General features: G+C 38.7%; 1 protein-coding gene across 4 annotated transcripts in view; it reads left to right on the top strand.

Moving 5' to 3' along the window:
* The window catches only part of WDFY3 (WD repeat and FYVE domain containing 3), a 2,050,643-nt gene that overhangs the window by 891,179 nt on the left and 1,139,547 nt on the right, over positions 1–19,917 (top strand). For all 4 annotated transcript variants that reach the window (XM_086961876.1, XM_086961875.1, XM_086961873.1 and 1 more), the window contains one exon: positions 1,697–1,915. In XM_086961876.1, coding sequence (XP_086818002.1) covers positions 1,697–1,915 — 219 coding nt within the window. The remainder of the gene's footprint in view (positions 1–1,696; positions 1,916–19,917) is intronic.

The following is a 19,917-nucleotide window of genomic DNA, read 5'->3' as shown; positions in this document are numbered from 1 at the left end:
TGCTATAAAATGTATTGTTTGTTTGTTTTTTGTAATTTGGAAGCAATGCTAATGTTTGTTTAGGGATGTAGGAATATGTATACATTATGTTTTTTTAAATAATATGATTTGTTATTATTATGTATAACTAAGACTGGTTCTATTTGAATTTTCAGAACCATTGGGAAACATTATTACAATTGTCCTGATGAAGGCGGTCATATACTAACTATACCGCCGAAACGCGTCGATGCTCAAGGAGCGAAATTGGAATAAGAAACTAAGGAAAATTTAAAATAACTGTTTTGTTTGAATTTAGTCCTTTTTCCGTAGCTCCTTTTTATTGGAATGTTGAGTTTATTTTATATTGTTTCGTCCTGTATGTGTTTCCCATTTTTTAACAAAATATAATGTATGTTAATAAATTGTCTAAGACATATTTTTATTAGTGTTTTCACTTATATTGATTTTTTTAATTGTTTATATTGCTTCCTTGTTACTATTTGATATTGGTGAGTCTTTGTGTTTGTCTGCAAGAACCTGTGTGTCTATGGTAATTCACCCAAAGGGAATTATTCTTTGACTTGTGTCAATTGTGGAACCCTATCCCTTTGGTCTTGGGGTCCCTCTCTCTTTTATTATAGAAACTGATTTGTACACTACTTGAAATACGACTGCGGACTCCCACATCGACCATGTGAAAAACACAAGCTTCTGAATCCATAAAAGATACCAAGCTGTGAACTGGAGTTACAGGGAAGTATCTAATTTCTCTTTCTGATTAACAGTGTACCAATCTAAAGCGTTTACCAGGTGTTCACCATAGTTTTATGGAGATACTGATAACTTTATGCCCTTAAAATGTCTTTTTATACCTGAACGTGGTGAAGAGACCCAGAGAATGCAAGACCCCCAATCGCCTGGCCCAGCTGGCTTTATTGCTGGCAAAGAGACTTGTGGCCATTGTCTGGATGGGAGCATGGCCCAATGCTAAAACATTGGTTGAGCCATCTGCTAGAATGGGGAGTAGCAGAGGAACAGCACATGAGCCTTTCACCTAATGATGAGGGGGGCGTCTGAGGCTATAATGCAATGCGCCCAACTGGTGAACATGTTTAACGATGATGATCATCATTCCAGCGGGGATGGGTCTGGGATAGAGGATTGAACAAAAACTGGGTACTTGATGTTTGCTAGACACTATGTGGGCAATGATGTTTGTTCCACATTTTGGTTTGTGTATTGCTGTACTGAAAGAACCTTGGGCTAATGGACATTACCATGTATGTCTTTAACTATCTCATTCAATCATATATGTTTCCAGTGAATGTCATATGATGGCACCTTTTTAACACTGTCATGATGCACTGTATGGTTTGTTGTTTTCATTTAAAATCAATAAAATACAGTTTAAAAAAAAGAAATAGTTTTTTATTCCTGTACCATGTTACGTTTGTAGATAAACCCTATTGGGAGAGATTTGTCTCATAAGAATGTATTGCTCATGCCAATACAATTTGAGACCTATAGCTCTTCATTTTAGAGCGTGTCTGTAAAACTCTAGTAATCTGTGCTTTTATTCAGTAAATAAAGCAAGAAGTAGTGATCCCAGTGTAAAGGAGCAAATTTAAGAATAAGTACACACATATTTCCCACAAATAAAGCTTTGAGAACTTGTAATATTGTACAGCTTATCCTGACTTGTTTTGTTTTTTAGGTGAAAGGTTTTTTCCACCTCCATCTGGATTAACCTACTCTACTTGGTTCTGTATTGAACGTTTCAGCACGCCACCACACAACCACCCAGTGAGACTTCTCACAGTGGTGCGCCGCGCCACTTCATCTGAGCAGCATTATGTGTGCCTTGCAATAGTAATTTCTGCCAAGGACCGGTCACTTATCGTGTCCACAAAGGAGGAGCTGCTACAAAATTATGGTAAATATTTTTTTCAACTTTCGATATAATTCCACCTTTTTTTCATTTTAAACAACACTATGATATTTTCTTTACAAGTGATGTGCCAGTTTGGTAACCTTGTTGTGCTCTTTGGGTCTTGATACAGCTCACAACTCATCCCCGTAGGGACAACTTGGCCTTAAGATGCTGTGTGGAAAAGCATATTTTTTTTAAAGTGCTGAACAGTCCTGCTGTATTGTATTATAGCATTTGTGTTGTGCCACATGTAGGGTGCTGAAGTGCTTATCCAAAAGGATAGCACACTAGGCCATGTGTATGTGCTGTCTTTTCCTTGACCCTATATTGGGAGTGTTTTCATGTCATAAGTGATGACCATTGAGGTTTTGTTATCGTGTTATTGTTACACATAACTTGGCAGTTTGATGAATGAGAAAGTTTGAGATATAGGCACTTATTTTTATTGTTTGTGGAATTCTGGTTCTGATTAGCTTTGCAAGTTCCTTTACTATTTAGGTAGGTTTGTTTTATGATCTTAATTTGATTTCAGGGCTGGTCGTGGTACGAGGTTGCTCGCTCTAAGATTTTCTGGTCTGCCCTTCTTTGCCACTGTCTTTATAGTTGTTAATTATGTATCTGATGATTTGTGACAGAATAAATTCTTCAGTGTCTTCTCTTCAAAAGATGTCATCATTTTGCTATGTCCATAATTCTGTACGTTTTTTTCCTGGGTATTTTTTGAAAAACAATTCTATTTTGATGGTATGTTTTTGAATTTGATTGTTTTAACTGAAATCTGAAATCCTAATCACAGCAAGGAAAATGTGGAGTTGTTGAAATGAATTAAAATATTTTTAGGGCTAAAGCTGCCATTCCATGAGAAACAAATCTCCAAAGACAGATAATATCCAAATCTGAGGGCAAAAACTTGGCAGCAGCAGTAAAACTATAGAGGGACATTGTTGACAGTATGAGTACTTCGAGAAAACACAAGAAAAATTGAGTTATCATTGGGACAATGTGAGACAACTCCATATACTGTAAAATGTACACAAGTTCATTGGTATTGAGAAACCCAATTTTGTAACGTGATTGAATCATTTGTTGGCAACATTATTAAAAAGATTGTTTAATGAAAACCAGAAAACATACAACTGACTGTAAATAAATGGTAATGATGTATGATACTGAAGTTTTTTTATGGTCTGGCATTAGCCAACACCTTTTGATGTTGCACAAAAAAAGTGTGTGTGTGTGTATATATATATATATATATATATATATATATATATATATATATATATATATATATATCCAAAACACTCGCCGTCGTAATCCACAGGAAAACAGCAACCACAGACTCAAAAAAATGGTGGCAACTAGATGCGTTTCGGGACCTTGTTCCTTGTTCACGAGTGCCGTTAGTGTATTTTAATTTCCTTATATTACCACGTGACTAAACTATAAACAGTGAAAACAGACTTCCACTTCAAAACAAACCAGGACATATACAGATATTCGAGCCGTTTTCAATAGTACAAAAAATAATACCATATTTAATTAATCTTGGCAATTACGTGTTAGGGCACAGATTTCATTAATTTAATTTAAATGCCGCTGTAATTCAGTGAAGTACGAAGAAAGACTCAATGTGTGCTCGTTGAGCGGTAAATGTTTTGAACGTATTAACAACATTGGATAATCATTAATCACCAGTGTGCAGAAAAATAATCTTTTTAACATTAATCGGCATATCGTTGCCCAAGTGGGCGTACCTATTGCTAGGCTTTCCTTTACATTTAAATTTTCATTTTAATCGTTCTCCAACATGATTCAATACATTCATAATCTCACTGATTATCTTACATATATATATATGTATATATGTATATACACACACACACACACACACACATATATGTATATATATATATATACACTGAAAAAAACCATAGGTTTCAGACATGTTATAGTTAGGAATTAGCATTTAGAAAACCTTAGAAATTCACTGAAAAAACATAGGTTTTAGGGGTGTTATAGTTAGTTGGACATTTCACTAGTACAAAACCATTGAAATTCCCCCGTTATAGTTAGTTGTACTAACTATAACTCGCGTGTCCGCAATCCACTGTAACTATCTACTGGCGACTGCCAGTAGATAAATATATATATATATATATATATATATATATATATATATATATATATATATATATATATATATATAGAGAGAGAGAGAGAGCGGCGATCAAAAACTTGAAAGATGATAAAACGTGATCTATAAACCTTCAAATAAATGAGGGAATATAGTTTTACTTTCACAGGAATACTATGTAAAGGAAGCCACGCAACAACTGATGGATACAAGCTGCTACGAACTAACCACCATGGAGAAATACAATGAGAGCATTCTCCAGCTCCATCTGATGCTCAAAAAGTGGCATGAAAGACAAATGCTTGACCTGGACGAATACCTATTTTTGAGGACGACAAATCCAACTCTACCCACATTTTACCAACTACCTAAGGTTCATAAAGATCAAGAACATCCACCTGGACGACCTATAGTCTCCTCTATGGGGAGCCTAACCGAAAACCTTTAAAAAATGTTGGACCATTATCTTTTTGAATTTGTTTTGGGTCTAAAATCTTATATCAAGGACACCTCAGACTTTATCATCTGTATTGACAAAGTGAACTGGCAACCAACATACTGTCTAATTGTTCTTGATATTACTAGTCTCTACACATGTATTGACCATATCCAAGGCTTAGAGGCAGTAGAGTATTTTTTAAACAAACGTCAATTGAAACTGGCTTTACACAACCAGATGCTGCTAGAACTAGTCAAGTACTGCCTCTTTAATAAAATGTTTATCTTCCAAAGAGATCTCTTTCGACAGGTATCTGGGTCAGCGATGGGCACCTGCTTCACCCCCAGCTATGCGAATTTATTTGTTGGCTGGTGGGAGGAGCAGGTGGCCTGGGCACCTGATAAGGAGGAATGGTCCAGGAAGATTGTATCATGGTACAGATACATCAATAATCTGTTCCTAATCTGGAATGGACCAGTGGATGAGGCAGAGCAATATGTTGCATTACTGAATGATAACCAGGTAAATCTAAAATTTACAGTCCAAGTAAGTTCGGTGGCAGCGAACTACTTGTACCTCAAAATTGAGATACAGGAGGGCAAAATTACCACAGTACTCTTCAGAAAACCAACAGCTGGCAACAGTACTTTATAAGCGTCCAGCAGCCACCCGGTTAAAACTCAAGAATAGCATCCCATATGGGGAACTATTAAGGCTAAAACTCAACTGTACCAACAAAAGAGATTTTAACTTAGCAGCAGCAGACAGTATCAATAGATTTGCAGCAAGAGGATATAGAACGGGCCTCTTAAAGAATACTCTTAAGAAAATTGAATGTATGCCCAGAGAAGATCTTTTTAAGTCTAAACAGAGAACAAAGAATGAAGATGAGGGTAGGTTTCGGTGATAACCACCTTCTCACAGGATGCGAGCACTCTTAGTAAAATCATGAGAAGACACTGGCACGTGCTGAAAACCGATATCATAATCGGGACAGACGTGCCAGCGGCCCCCCTAATTACTTTCAGAAAAGCACGATCCTTGAGGGATGATCTGATGCACAGCTTTTTGGACCCAGTAGAAGCCAAACAGAGTACACTACGAGAGATGAGAGGGTTTTTTCCATGTGGAAAATGTAAGGCGTGCACCTTTAGTAAAAGGACCCTCTCATATGAAGTTAAATGTCTTAAGGAAGGCAGGGGGATAAACAGATTCCTTACCTGTCACACAACCTTTGCAGTGTACTGTCTCTAGTGTCCCTGCGGACTAAGATATATTGGCAGTACAATTAATTGTGTAAAACTGAGAATTTTAGAGCACTTGAGAGCCATCGCAAAAAAAGATTTTTCTTACACTGTGGCTCGTCATTTTGCAATCAGACACAAAAGTAACAGGGATCTGTTAGAGTATTTTTGTCTAGATTGTGTACCAGGGGGTGATAGAGTGTTGAAATTGAGAAGGTTAGAGTTCAGATTTATAGTAGATCTGCAGACCAAATCACCTGGAGGATTGAACAGTGGGGAAGAATTGGCAGTGCACCTAGGAAATTAGCTGTATACTCTAGTATTGCTGTTTTGGATCTTTTGTTTTCCGTTTGTTTATTATGATACTATCTAGAAAGTTTCTGAATTAGAAATCTAAGTATGATACCTATGTGTAGTAGTGTAACCAAATTTATGTAAAACCTAATATAAGCTGATTCACGGCGAAATATTTCAGTGGGTGGCCACTAATGATCAAAGAGGATGTAACGGTGCAAATTTTATAGTGTGTCCTTGCCTCTAATTTAATGGCATCTGAATATGTAACAGCAGTGACTTATTTAATAGTACACTTTTCACAGTGCCATCCTTTGTTTAGTTTTTGGTTGCATTATATCCCATTAGGTATCACTGAACGAATTGCTGTATTGAAATGGGGAAGTGTTGATTAATTAAAGGAAAACCACTAGTAGATATAACTGGAACAAAGAGGGTTCTAGCAACCTATCAGTGGTTGCTAATTGCCGATCCACGCTATATTTTAATTGTCAAGTTAATGCCAACAATATTATCAGAACAATATGTGCAATGTGATAAATTGTAAGAAAAGGCTTAACTGACGGTGTACATATAAAGAAATTGTGTTTACATACAGTATGAAATACCTTCAAGATGGCGCGCGTTATGGCTTTAGCGCGCCAGTCCCCTCTCTGTTTCAATAGAATTCACAATGATTAGTTCAAATGGCGCCGCGTACGTGTAACACATTGACACTGATGAAGGAGTATTCTCCGAAACGCGTTTTTTTCTTGACTGTTAAATAAAATGCCGTTTTGAATCACCCCGCGTGTGCAGTTTTACTTCCTATCGAATTTGGAGGTTTCTGGAGCTGGAATATTGGCGCGGGGCACCTGCGCGCTACAGCACCCGCCTAATGAGTGACTCAAGGTTGGTGCGGACGGAGTGAATATATATATATATATATATATATCATGTGACCAAGGCCTCTGTGTAGGCCGAAACGTTATGCTGGCGTGGCGTGCTGAGAAATAAAGAAACTCACCTGCACTCTGGGTCTTCCGTGTTCTTTCTGTCAGATGGCCAAGGATTGAAGTCTGTCGCAGTAAAGGCGCAAGTGCGGAAATATATATATATATTTTCTATGTGTCACTCTATGCCTGAAAGGGTTTTGTTTTGACTTAATACTGGGTGCTCCCTTGTGTCTGGATAAAGCTATACCTCTCTGAAGAGCTCTAATTAGAGCGAAACACTGTGTCAGGGGTTGCTTTTATTCATTTCAGGTTGGCTTGAGTTGGTATTTCACTAATTCAAAGCTGTAATATTGTACCTGGAGTGATAAATGGCTTTTGTAATGTTACAGCTCGGCAAGGACAGCACTGTACTAGTCCTATGCTTAAAGACTTTGCTGTATAAATTGCAAAAGACTTTGTCATTTTCTATCTCGGCTTGGATAGCACTGTGCTAATCCTATGCTTAAAAACTTTGATAGAAAAACAGACATTTGGGGTGAGCAGATCTAGAGTGTCGCTGGTGTTGAGAGTGCTCTAACAGGGGCTGCTTTCCACCTAAACTTGAGAACTACCCAGAGTTCTCTCCTTCTTTTTTTCTCTTTTTTGCATATATTATATATATATATATATATATATATATATATATATATATATATATATATATATATATATATATACATATACACACATACACACACACACACAACCCAGCTCCGGTATGGAAGAAGCCGTCTGTAGGGCGGTCCGTGGTCAAGGCACCGGAAGCCCTGTAAACTATCACACCAACACTTCCTCCCTCGAGAAAGATTACCACGGACACCTCACATGGTTTGCAGAAAGTTTAATCACATAAACTGCACAGCAACGCGTTTCGACTTTACGTCTTGATCACGTATCATAGACACAATACTGTCTCAAACCAACAGACCTACTACCAAAAAATTCCCAAATTATTTATATATATATATATATATATATATATATATATATATATATATATATATATATATATGTGTGTGTAACCGCGTGTTGGCTGTTTTGAAATAATTTCATTTGAGAATAGAAGTCGTCGGCATACGAGAGTCAACGTTGTGATGCAGATATTTCTTCTCAGTACTATTTTTTGTCTGTATTATACTTCCCAACACTGATGGGGTACGAGTGTACTGACAGTCTAGTGCTAGGCCTTTTATATATATATATATCTCCTACTGTCAGTTGGCAGTAGGAAGTTATAGTTAGGACCAGTTTCCATAAGGAAAGCTTTTTTTGTTTTGCTAATAACTTTGTCTCCATTTGAAGAATCTTCACAAAATTTTCAAAACAATTTTGCCACTCACTTCAGCTGCTGTCTGGAATCTTTTGGGATGATTCATCAAGCGGGCAGGAGAAAGGGGGGGGGGTCCTAAAATGTGTTTCCCCAACTCATTTCCCACATGGATTTTAGACACGACTGCAGCCTGAACCACTGAACAGATTTAAATCAAATTCGTCAGAAAGCTAGATCTTGGTCCCGAAAGAGTGCTTTTAGTAATTTGATGTAAATCTGTTCTGTAGTGTTGGAGTTTATTATGAATATAGATTAATGTATATTGAGGAGAGTATGTGACCTAACTACTAGAGCGGTAGACCTCAAATCTGGTGAACCAGGTTCGAGTCTCTGCAACGACGCTCAACATCCAATGATTCTGTGCAAATCACTTAATCCCCTTGTCCCTAACAAAATGAATGTGCCTCACGTAATGCAGCTGGTACTCCTGCAAAGAGATCTGATACCTTTGGGTCAGGTTTGAACTATATAAAACTCATAAATGATAAAAAAATATCTAGAGACGCAGAACCACCGCAGTGGATCCCTGGATGCACTCGTCAACAACAATGCCATGATTGGCTTGCTGCAACCTGAGAGAAAAGTTGCGCTGCCATTTTGTCAGTAGAGACGTGGTTCCCGCTGGGAATGTGAGGGGGTAAAGAATAGATAAGATATAAAGGGTCAGAATTGAGATATCCTGACACTTATCAGACTCATGGAGGGGTCGCCTGAATGTCATGAGCCAGATGCCACTCACCTGGTATCCAGGTTACGCAGGAGTGAAGAACAGGTTCTCCACTCGCCTTCAGACTAAGCCTCCACACTTCGAATGGCACAAGTGTATGCTGTTTTCTTAGTCTCATAAGCCAACACCACCTAGTACAGCATAATTTGGTAGTATATCACCTACAGTCCTGCGCCTATTCCTTCCATAGGCTACAGCGTAGAGAAGGAAACATATGCCACTGAGTGATTGTCTTTATCCAATATACAACATGGAAGCTCTTGGTACAGTACACTGACGTTGACAGGTGGAGTTGTGCTATTTCGGTCCACATGCGTTGATTCTGCTTCATCCGCTCTGTTCCTTGTGGTTTCTGTGCCGGGGCAGACAAGGATTGCGGAAGATAAACTTGGTTGTTGCATAGGATAAGACTCGAACGAGTGTGAGTTGTGCATTAGTAGGGAAGTCCAGGCATGGAAGCCGGCTATAAGGCTGGGTTTACAAGAAGGGGGTTGTCGGGCATAGGGTTTCGGGCATGGAATTGGCGGTCCAGTAGTGGGGTTTGTACATGATTAGCTGGTTCGCAAGATTGGTCCTCACGAAGGTACCCTCTCCAATCCACTAAATAGAAAAGGCATATATGCCATCTCCGTGAATCAAGAAGAAGATGTGCTTCATATTCTTCCTAAAGGGGAAATGGTGGAGGAATTGGGCTTGTGGTAGGAATGTAGGGTTTCAGAAGGGAAGGGTGGAAGGGTAAGTTTCATTGCCACAGCATTGATTATCTTTTGGATTGGGAATGAGCTGTGGGTGTTTTTTCCTTGGTCTATCTAGCTTGATATACTTTGTGTTTAACCATGCTAGATCACTTACAACATATGTGCGTGCTGTACATCAGATTTTGTCTTATTGTTGTTTCATCAGTTTGTTTGTCATCTGTAACTGTTTCTTAGCTGATACCCATATGTCCTGTAAGTTCATAAGGTGTGTATCTGCGACTGGTACTGGGTGATAACTGGAAGGGTAAGATCCTTGGATGATAGCCCAAGTTGCAATTAAAGCATATGTTATAAGCAGAGTGGGTACTGTTGTTATAGGCAAACTCTTCTAACAGTAAGGCTCTCCCCCAATGCTAGTCACAGAGGTAATTTGGTAAGTGGGAAATGAGCCATGTTTGAAAAAAGATCTACTACAACTAGAATTGTAGTGTTTCATTTGTCTTTAGGAAGGTTTGTGATAAAATCCATGCAATTGATATGCCAGATTGTAGGATGGTCTGGAATAGGATGAAATCACCCCTCGGGTAGTGTGGCACAGACAGGGCAAGATTTTACGTAGATCTATACGTCTCTAGTTATAGTGTCCCACCAGAACAATTGTGAACACATTTATTTGGATTTTTGTTCTCCAGGGTGTCCTAGTAGGGGGAAGGTATGACATCAATGAAGCGCATGATCTCCAAGGTTCTTGGGATATAGAGCTTTTGCTCATTATAAAACAATTCTTCCACAGAGTGGTTAGGGTTTGCTAGCCATTTGGTCTGCTCTTTTTTCTTCATGGTTGTTTTAAAGGTATCAGGAAAATCACAGGAAGAATAACTACTCACTATCTACTCATTTGGTATCATAGTGATGGCTCTCTTTAAAGCAGGGTTCTCCAAAGTTGGTCCTGGATGGCTGGATCCATGCCATATTTTTAGCATATCCCCTTTTAGATAAATAGAGTTATCATAAAATCTGATTTGGATCTGGCCCTTCAGGACCAACTTAAGGGAACTCTTGCTTTAGAGCCTGTTCTTACTGGTGTGATACATACCTGCAAGATAGGTCATCTACCTTGGCTGGCTTTTCCCCATTTCAATAAGTATTGACCAAATCAAACTTATTAGAAAAAAAATACCCATCTCATTTGTCGAGGTGTTTGAGCATGTGCTGATCCAAAGAATTGTAGATTCTTATGATCGGAATATATCTTAATGGGATGTCTGGCCCCCCCAAAGATGGAGTTGCTACTCCTGAAAGGCCAATTCAATAGCCAGTAGCTCGCTCTCAGCAAACGTGTAGTTGTGTTCCGCCGGCAAAATCTTTTTTAGAAAAAAAGGCAATAGGATGGGATGCATACTGCCAGTGTCTTCATCATGCTGGGATAACATCCTCGACTGCTTATTGATAGCTGTCAGATTTCACAAAATATGGCGAGGAAGGGTCTGGGGGTTTAGTATGGGTGCTGTAGTGAACTTCTCCTTGAGTAGATCAAATACTTGTTGTGCCTCGGAAGACCAGTTGGATGGTATCCCTTTCCTCAATTTTCGTGTGATTGTGGTAACAATGTCAGAAAAATGAGTGATGAAGGGCCAGTAGAAGTTGGTGAAACCCAAAATTGTCTGGATATTTTTTACACAGTTAGGCGTAGGGCAGGTCAGGATTGCCTCGATTTCTTTTATTATCCACGTGGCAATCCTCATGAGAGAGTATAATCTCCAAGAAGCCAACCTGGTGGACCTGCAAAATAAATTTCTGTAGTTTAGCAAAGAGAAGATATTCACACAGCTCTTGGAGGACTGCAGAAACATACTGTTCATGTTCTTGTTCAGTTTGTGAATATATCCAATATCAAAATGTCGAGGAAGACCATGACAAAATAGTGTGGTACCTCTTTTATGAAAACCTGAAACGCTGCAGAGCGTTGCCCAGCCCAAACGTCATCGCACAGTATTCAAATAAACCGTACTTGGTGGAGGATGCCATTTTCCACACATCTACGCTGACGCTGATTGATGATGGGCTCCACAGAGGCCGAGTTTAGTGTTAATGGTGGCCTTTCGTACCTGATATAGAGCACGGAGACGAGAGGCAATGGGTACTTGTTTCTGACTGTTACTTTGTTGAGGGCCCTCTGGTCAATACATTCACGAAGTTCCATCTTCTTTTTGGAAACAAAAAACATTGACAATGACTCGGGTAATGTTGAATGATGAATTAACCTACTAGACAGTAGCTCATCCTGATATGCCTTATAGTGTTGTCTCAGGTTCTGATAATGCGTACCCTCTGCTGCAAGGTAGCCTGGCACTAGATCTATCCAACAGTCAAAGCTTCAGTGTGGGGATAGGGTAGTTGCCTTGACTTTGTTGAATACATACTCAAATTGCTCATAGGGTTTTGGTATAGTTGGAGTCTCAATTACTTAAGTTGCAGCACAAGTCAAAGGGGACTTTTACTCAATAACTTCTTGGTAACAGTTCTGTAGCCAATGTATGGTACGGTCCATCCAGTCTATGCTTGGATTTTGCTTCTGCAACAAGGGCAACCCCCATCTGCTTCTAAAAACAGGCTTATCAATAAGATCAAAACTAATCTCCTCAGAAGGGCGATTATCACATATGATAGTAAGAGGTATCGAGTCGAATGTAATCAGACCAGACGATAATTCACATCTATCAACCGCTCAAACTGGTTCTGGTTTTTGTTTGTGTAAAAAGGGAACCTTCAAAGTCTTTGCTAAAGTTATATCCAAAACATTTCCAGTTGCATCAGAATATAGAAGGATAGGAAGAACCTTACGGACCTGGTTAGTCAACACAATGGTTTTGATAATGGTAAAATGACGATGAACCCTAGTTAGAGTTCTCTGTTCCATCTCACCCAACAAGTCAACCTCCTGTCTCTTTGGGCTGTCTAGTATTCCGACCTGTCAGGAAGGCTAGTAACAGCTGCAGCAGTTTTTCTGGGAGCTATGTTCTTTGGTTTGATGGGACTCTCCCTAACAAACTGACCACCCTTTCCACAATACAAATAGATATAGTTTTCACGCTTTTTGTCTTTCTCTACCTATGTTAATTAAAAACGTACACCTCCGATCTGCATGTGTTCAATACCATTGCTGCCTTTGAAATTATCTTTCTTGCCTACTTCCTGTAGAACATAAACACAGGGAGGGGTCAGTCTTTCCCTCTATACTCATTAAGACGATGATACAGTTTGTCTAATAAGCTTATACATTCTGAGCAATCCTCCGAGGGATCCAGCACCTTGTATAAGATGTCTTTCAATTCACCCTGAAGCCCATGGTAAAACAAGGAATACTATTTTTCCTCAGGCCAGTGTGTTTCAGAGATGAGCCTATTGAAATTTGTAACATTGATCAGTAAATCTTTGTTACCCTGTTTAAGATTAAGGAGTTCTGTATCACTGGCCTGCATGAATGTGTGTTTAGCCAACAGTTTTCTCATCTGTTCTTTGAAGGCTGTGAAGTTGTACAGTACTAGGTCGTCATTTTCCATCAGAGGGACAGACCAATCGGCCGCATTCCCTACCAGATAGGAAATGACGAAAGCTACTTTAGCAGCATCATCCGGGAAAGTTGAAGGCCTACAGAGGAACTGCAGGTGGCATTGGTCTATAAACACCCCAAACTTGTTGCGATCTCCCCTGAACCTCTCAGGGGCAGCTAAATGTTCTGGTACCCAAATCCTTACAGTGAGATTTATTGGTGAACATCCACCAGAACCCAGTTGTCTTGCAGACCACCCAATTTTCAATAGAGTAAACACTGGAGGACATATAAGGGGTGTTTCTGTTTTTGGGATAGTCCCATGAGTCTGTCCACTGGGTTCTGTTCTAGGTTTAGACCTATCTAGTTAACTACGCAAAGTCTGTTTTTGTTTTCTTTAGAGAATATAGAGGGCCTGAGCTCACTCATCCTTGGTGGGACTAGGAAGTTCCTCCATCTTTGCTCAGGTGGAGTTAAAGTTGTGGACTTGGCTTTGTCATGTGCCAAATGCCACTTAACTGGTATCCGGGTTCTGCAGGAGCGAAAAGCAAGTCACCCACTCACCTTCAGACCAAGCCTCCACATTCAGAATGACACGAGTGCAGGCCTTTTAACCTGCTGGGGAGAGGAAGAAGGGAAATTGGAGAGAAGGGAAGAGGAGGTAAGAAGACATTGGGTTACTGTAGGGAAGATAGGCCAACCACAGGTGACAGCGATAACTGAGCTGCTCCTCAATGCACACGGGAGCTGTGCACCTTGAGGAAACCAGAAGAACAAGAAGATCATAGGTAATGATATAAAGGACCTTAATTCATGTAGGACTATGCACAGGGATTCATTGATTGCCCACAACTCACAAGTCCAGCAATTGTGAGAATTTAGAAGGGACAATAATCCTACCCCTCATAGACATTGATTACAAAGTAAAGCAGGAATGTAATTCCAATAGCATATCTTATACGATAACACAGCAGATCCTTGTGGGTTCACAATGATAGCAAAGGGAGGTGTGCTCCGTAATAATCAACAATGTCTGCAAATGTTCATGGATAGCTACAAGGGCAATGCGCCATGTTCCGTTTCCTTAGTCTCATGAGCCAGCACCACCTATTTCAGCATAGGTTGGTAGAATATTAAATGCAGGACTGCACCTTTTCCTTGCATAGGCTACAGCATAGAGAAGGAAACATGATACTGAATGATTGTCTTTTTATTTATATATGTTGAGGAAGTAGGATGGAGCTGAAATAAACCATATTAAAACCACCCGAGAAGAGTGCAGCGTTATTTTTTGAATTGCTAGAAAATAATCATGAGCCGAGTCCTTGTCTCGTCGCCGGCACCAGCCTAAAGCTGCTCCTCCTCTAAGAAGGACGTTTGCTACCAAAAATACCAAAGATGTCACTGTTCCTTTCAGAAATAAGCCCTATACCATCAGAGGCCATTACTCTTGTAAAACAGTGTACGTCCTTGTTTGTAAATATGGCAAGCACCATCCATCCGGCACAACCCTTATATTATAACAGTGTCAAGACGTATGAGCAGAGATTACATACACTTAATGGAAAGATATCCAAACTTCTCAGCTGGATTGTTATGTTTTTAATTCTTAAGTTTCAGGACTTCTGGGCAGGGTTTCTTCACTTTTAATAGTGCTGTACTAATAGTGGTCTGTAGTCACCAAGACCAATATTGAAATAGGTAGGGCGTGTGGCCTGCTTGTACAGCCATGTTGTTGTTTGATGGATAATAGCATAGTTTACATAAGGCAGCTAAGGGCAAGCTTCTCGTACTCAGAACAGCTGCAGTGAACTTCTCACACAAACACGTTAGCGCTTTTTATGTGCAAATTTGCAGCCCATAAGCAATATCTGATTAATCAAAATTCGCAACTGAATCTAGTCATCAAATCATATTTTGTCCTCTCTACCAATTTATTGTAAAGCGCTCTGATATCCTTCGGGATCTTGTTCGCGCTATATAAAACTTTATAAATAAAAATAAATAAAAAATGTCCGAATCCTGCAGCACTTGCGAGCCATAAGCAACAATGATGAGACATATCCTGTGGCTAGGCACATTAACAAAGCGCATTCCGGCAACAGCAATGACATTAAATACTTTGTCATTGAAAGCATTGCCATAAGTATTAGAGGAGGTAATCGCAGACTTATGTGTGAATTATATATCACTAGAAATATTGTTTGTTTTTTACATATTTAATTGTTTAATATGTAGTATGTGTTTAATTATCTGCATAAGACAGTCACTGGCATTTACAATGCAGTTTGCCTTAACGTAAATATATTGCACCATATGCCTAGGTAAATGATACACATTGATCTTGTGTTATTATCGGTTGAGTTCGTGATCCTCCCAAGTATGCTTAACCTTTTCACATGCATTGAATAATGAGGTCTTTTGTCTGTGTCTTCACCCGAACTGTGTCCCTTTACACTGCCTAGCCTAAAACTTCAATCCCGTATTCTGCAATAACGAGGCACCGCGCGAGATCACTATAATGAAATAACTCACGGGGCTTATGTATTTCTTTTTCTAAATAACATTGGGTGAAAGTTGTGTTCACAATATTTGTTGTGTTTTTTCACAATGACGGTGCTTAAACCAGTTCATGAAATAATGCAAAGGAACTTTTCTATGTCTGTTGTTGTATATACAAAAAAGTGAACCAGGGTAACCATGGTAACCAAACACCAATCACAGTGATGTAACTGTGTTTGTGCTGAGGTATATATATTTTGCATTGTCATTTATGTAGATGAAGTGAGCAAGGCGGAGGCTTCCGCCGAAACACGTCTTTAAGCAGCTTTTGGAATAAACTGAAACTTGAGTTGAATTCACGGTGTCAGTGCCATCCTCGATCGGAAGGAAATGCGGCTTGGTAACCAAAATATATATATATATATGTATATATATATATATATGCAGTTCCACACCTCCTCCGAGGTAGCCGGGACGCTAGGCAGCGGTGCGCCCAAGGGTCGGAGGTCACCCTTAACATGTATTCACTAATCCCAAAGCAACAGGAAATTGCTGGCGCACTCCCCTCCAGAAATAAATATTACCACTTCATTTTCAGATGCAAAGGAACGGGTTTATTTTTCCATCATTATTAGCATGGTGTTCTGAGCTGAATGATAAACCCAACGCGTTTCAATGACAAACTCGTCTTGATCACGGGTACCACCCATGTTTAAGATTGTGCTTTAAATAAAGTATTTACAAGTGCAAAAAAACACCCACATAGTAAAAACCAAAACATAGATGTAGGACTTCACAGTAAATGCTTATTGCAAACGGTGGCCATCTTGGAGAGGGGTTTGAATGGAAAACAATCATTGTATATCTCCTCAACAGTTGAGATAATGCATACGTCAAGTGTCATTTACCCCCGTTAGCAATAAGCATTTACTGTGAAGTCCTACATCTATGTTTTAGTTTTCACTATGTGGGTGTTTTTTTGCACTTGTAAATACTTTATTTAAAGCACAACCTTAAACATGGGTGGTACCCGTGATCAAGACGAGTTTGTCGTCGAAACGCGTTGGGTTTATCATTCAGCTCAGAACACCATGCTAATAATGATGGAAAAATAAACCCGTTCCTTTGCATCTGAAAATGAAGTGGTAATATTTCTTTCTGGAGGGGAGTGCGCCAGCAATTTCCTGTTGCTTTGGGATCAGTGAGTATATATATATATATATGTATATATGTATATATATGTATGTGTGTATATATATATATATATGTATATATGTATATATATGTATATGTGTATATATATATATATGTATATATGTATATATATGTATGTGTGTATATATATATATATATATATATATATATATATATATATTACCTACTGGCGGTCGCCAGTAGGTATATATAGTTAGGATTTTTTCTCTATGGGATTTTTGAAAATTCTATGTCTAATAACTTTGGCGTTTGTGGACGGAATTGGCTGAAATTTTCAGGAAAATTGAACATTTTGTTTCTGAGCAGCCCCTGACAATTTGGGGGGGTTTCATCAAGGGGGGCCCGAGAAAAAAGGGGGGTCCCAAAACACGTTTTTCCCATGTTAATTTCCATAGGGCGGTTGGCCTCACTTTTAGCTCGAACGGCTGAATGGATTTGCACGAAACTTGGCAAAATTGTAGGGACTGTTAGCCCGATGTGCCTTTGCTAGGTCTCAATATATGTGCTCCAGTGGATTTTGAGTAATTTAGGTTCAAAAAAAGATATATATCTGGGCGGAGCCTAACCACACATCTGATCTGATTGGCTGTCAGCACGTCATCCAAGAAGTGTTGGCAGCCATCTTGGGACCAATATACATGATAGCACCTCATTAAAAAGCATTGTAGTTAATAGAGGGTTTTAGGACTTTAGTTACATTATAAATCATTTGTTGATGGTACCATACTCGTTTTAGGAATTGTGGTGGGTTCTAAGGTGATTTTACCATGTGAAAAAACCTTCTGCTGTGATATCATGAATATTGTTTGAAAGAAAACTAATATCTCATGATTTTCCCACAGTGGTTTGGAAGGGGATCTATAAGCTAAACTGAAAGCATATTTTCTGTAAATTCACATTATCTTTCTCAGTCATGTGAAAATGAAATCTGACATTCTCAGTAAAACATGTACATCCAACAAGGACAGAGACTGTCAGTTGATTCCTTTGTGTTCTACTGCAGCCTCCTAGAGTGTTCTAAAGAACAACTAGAGCGCTAACAGTCCTACTTATTACAAAGGTATGGCACACCTGAAGCCATCTTGATTGGAATAAAGTGGTAACTCTTAAAACATTTAATTTAAAAAGAAACAACATGAGGGGGTATATTTTGCCATAGAAAGTATGATTAGTGCTGCAGAATGAAAAATTAGGGCACATTTTGAGTGACTTCTCAAATCCTTTTCTATTTCATTAAAACATTCTGACATGCAGTCTCCCAAAATGGCCACCAGAGACAAAAGAGCCCAAATGTAGCCCAAATATCACCCAGATGTAGCCCAATGACAGAATGTCCCAGAGTGTTCTAAAGAACAACTAGAGCGCTAACAGTCCTACTTATTACAAAGGTATGGCACACCTGAAGCCATCTTGATTGGAATAAAGTGGTAACTCTTAAAACATTTAATTTAAAAAGAAACAACATGAGGGGGTATATTTTGCCATAGAAAGTATGATTAGTGCTGCAGAATGAAAAATTAGGGCACATTTTGAGTGACTTCTCAAACCCTCTTCAATTTCATAAAAAAATTCTGACATACAGTCTCCCAAGATGGCCACCAGAGACAAAAGAGCCTAAATGTAGCCCAAATATCACCCAGATGTACCCCAAGTATAGCCCAATGACAGAATGTCCCAGAGTGTTCTAAAGAACAACTAGAGCGCTAACAGTCTTACTTATGACAAAAGTATGGCACACCAGAAGCCATCTTGATTGGAATTAAGTGGTAAGTCTGAAAACACTCAATTTAAAAAGGAACAACATGAGGGGGTTAATTTTGCCATAGAAAGTATGATTAGTGCTTCAGAAAGAAAAATTAGGGATCATTTTGAGTGACTTCTCAAATCCTCTTCTATTTCATTAAAAAAATTCTGACATGCAGACTGAAACATGCACTTTGAATACCAGCAGCAGACGTCCCTGGTGAGCAGTAGCTTTACTACAGTGATCTAATGTGCAACTAGAGTGCTAACATTCAGAATTTATGGCAAATGTGTGACACATCTGAATGCCTTCTTGATGGAACCAATGTAAACAAGCATTGAAAATGCAATAGATCTCGCCCTCGTTAAAGTTAAAGCCATTCTGTTTGTAATGAGGTGGCTTTTTAGCTTTGCTTTTATTAGTGTTTTTTCAACTTTCATGTAAATAACATGCATCTGTATGCATATAAGTATATGTATGCATGCATTTATGTTTGTATTTATATAGATATACAGATGATATATGTTTATATATGTATGTATATATATATATTCACTGAAAAAACCATAGGTTATAGACCATATATAGTTAGGAATTAGCATTTACAAATCCTTGAAAATTCACTGAAAAAACCATAGGTTATAGACCATATATAGTTAGGAATTAGCATTTACAAAACCTTGAAAATTCACTGAAAAAACCATAGGTTATAGACCATATATAGTTAGGAATTCGCATTTACAAAACCTTATTTTACTCACAAAAAACCATTGAAATTCCATATATAGTTAGTTGCACTAACTATATATCGCGCACCCGCAATCCACTGCTGATGATGTCACATATTACATCATTCATGACATGGTCAGTGACATCACTGATGACATCACTGATGACATCTCAAATGATATCACTGATGACAACATCCAGTGACTGTATGTTTCTGTAAAGTTAAAATATGTCTTACATATTGAAGAATGAGTGGATGTATAAGTGTCTGGATGAAGGATTTAGTAGGTGCATGACTGACTGTATGAGTGAGTGATTAAATGTGTCTCACTGAGTGCATGGGTTAGTGACTAAACTGTCTTAATTTGTGCATCATTATGTCTGTTCTGTAAACTGTTGCATGTGTTGATAAGTAGCTA

Source organism: Lissotriton vulgaris, chromosome 3_1 (genome assembly GCF_964263255.1).
Source record: "Lissotriton vulgaris chromosome 3_1, aLisVul1.2, whole genome shotgun sequence".
In the NCBI taxonomy this organism is placed as follows: Eukaryota; Metazoa; Chordata; class Amphibia; order Caudata; family Salamandridae; genus Lissotriton; species Lissotriton vulgaris.
This window is presented reverse-complemented; position numbering and strand designations above follow the sequence as displayed.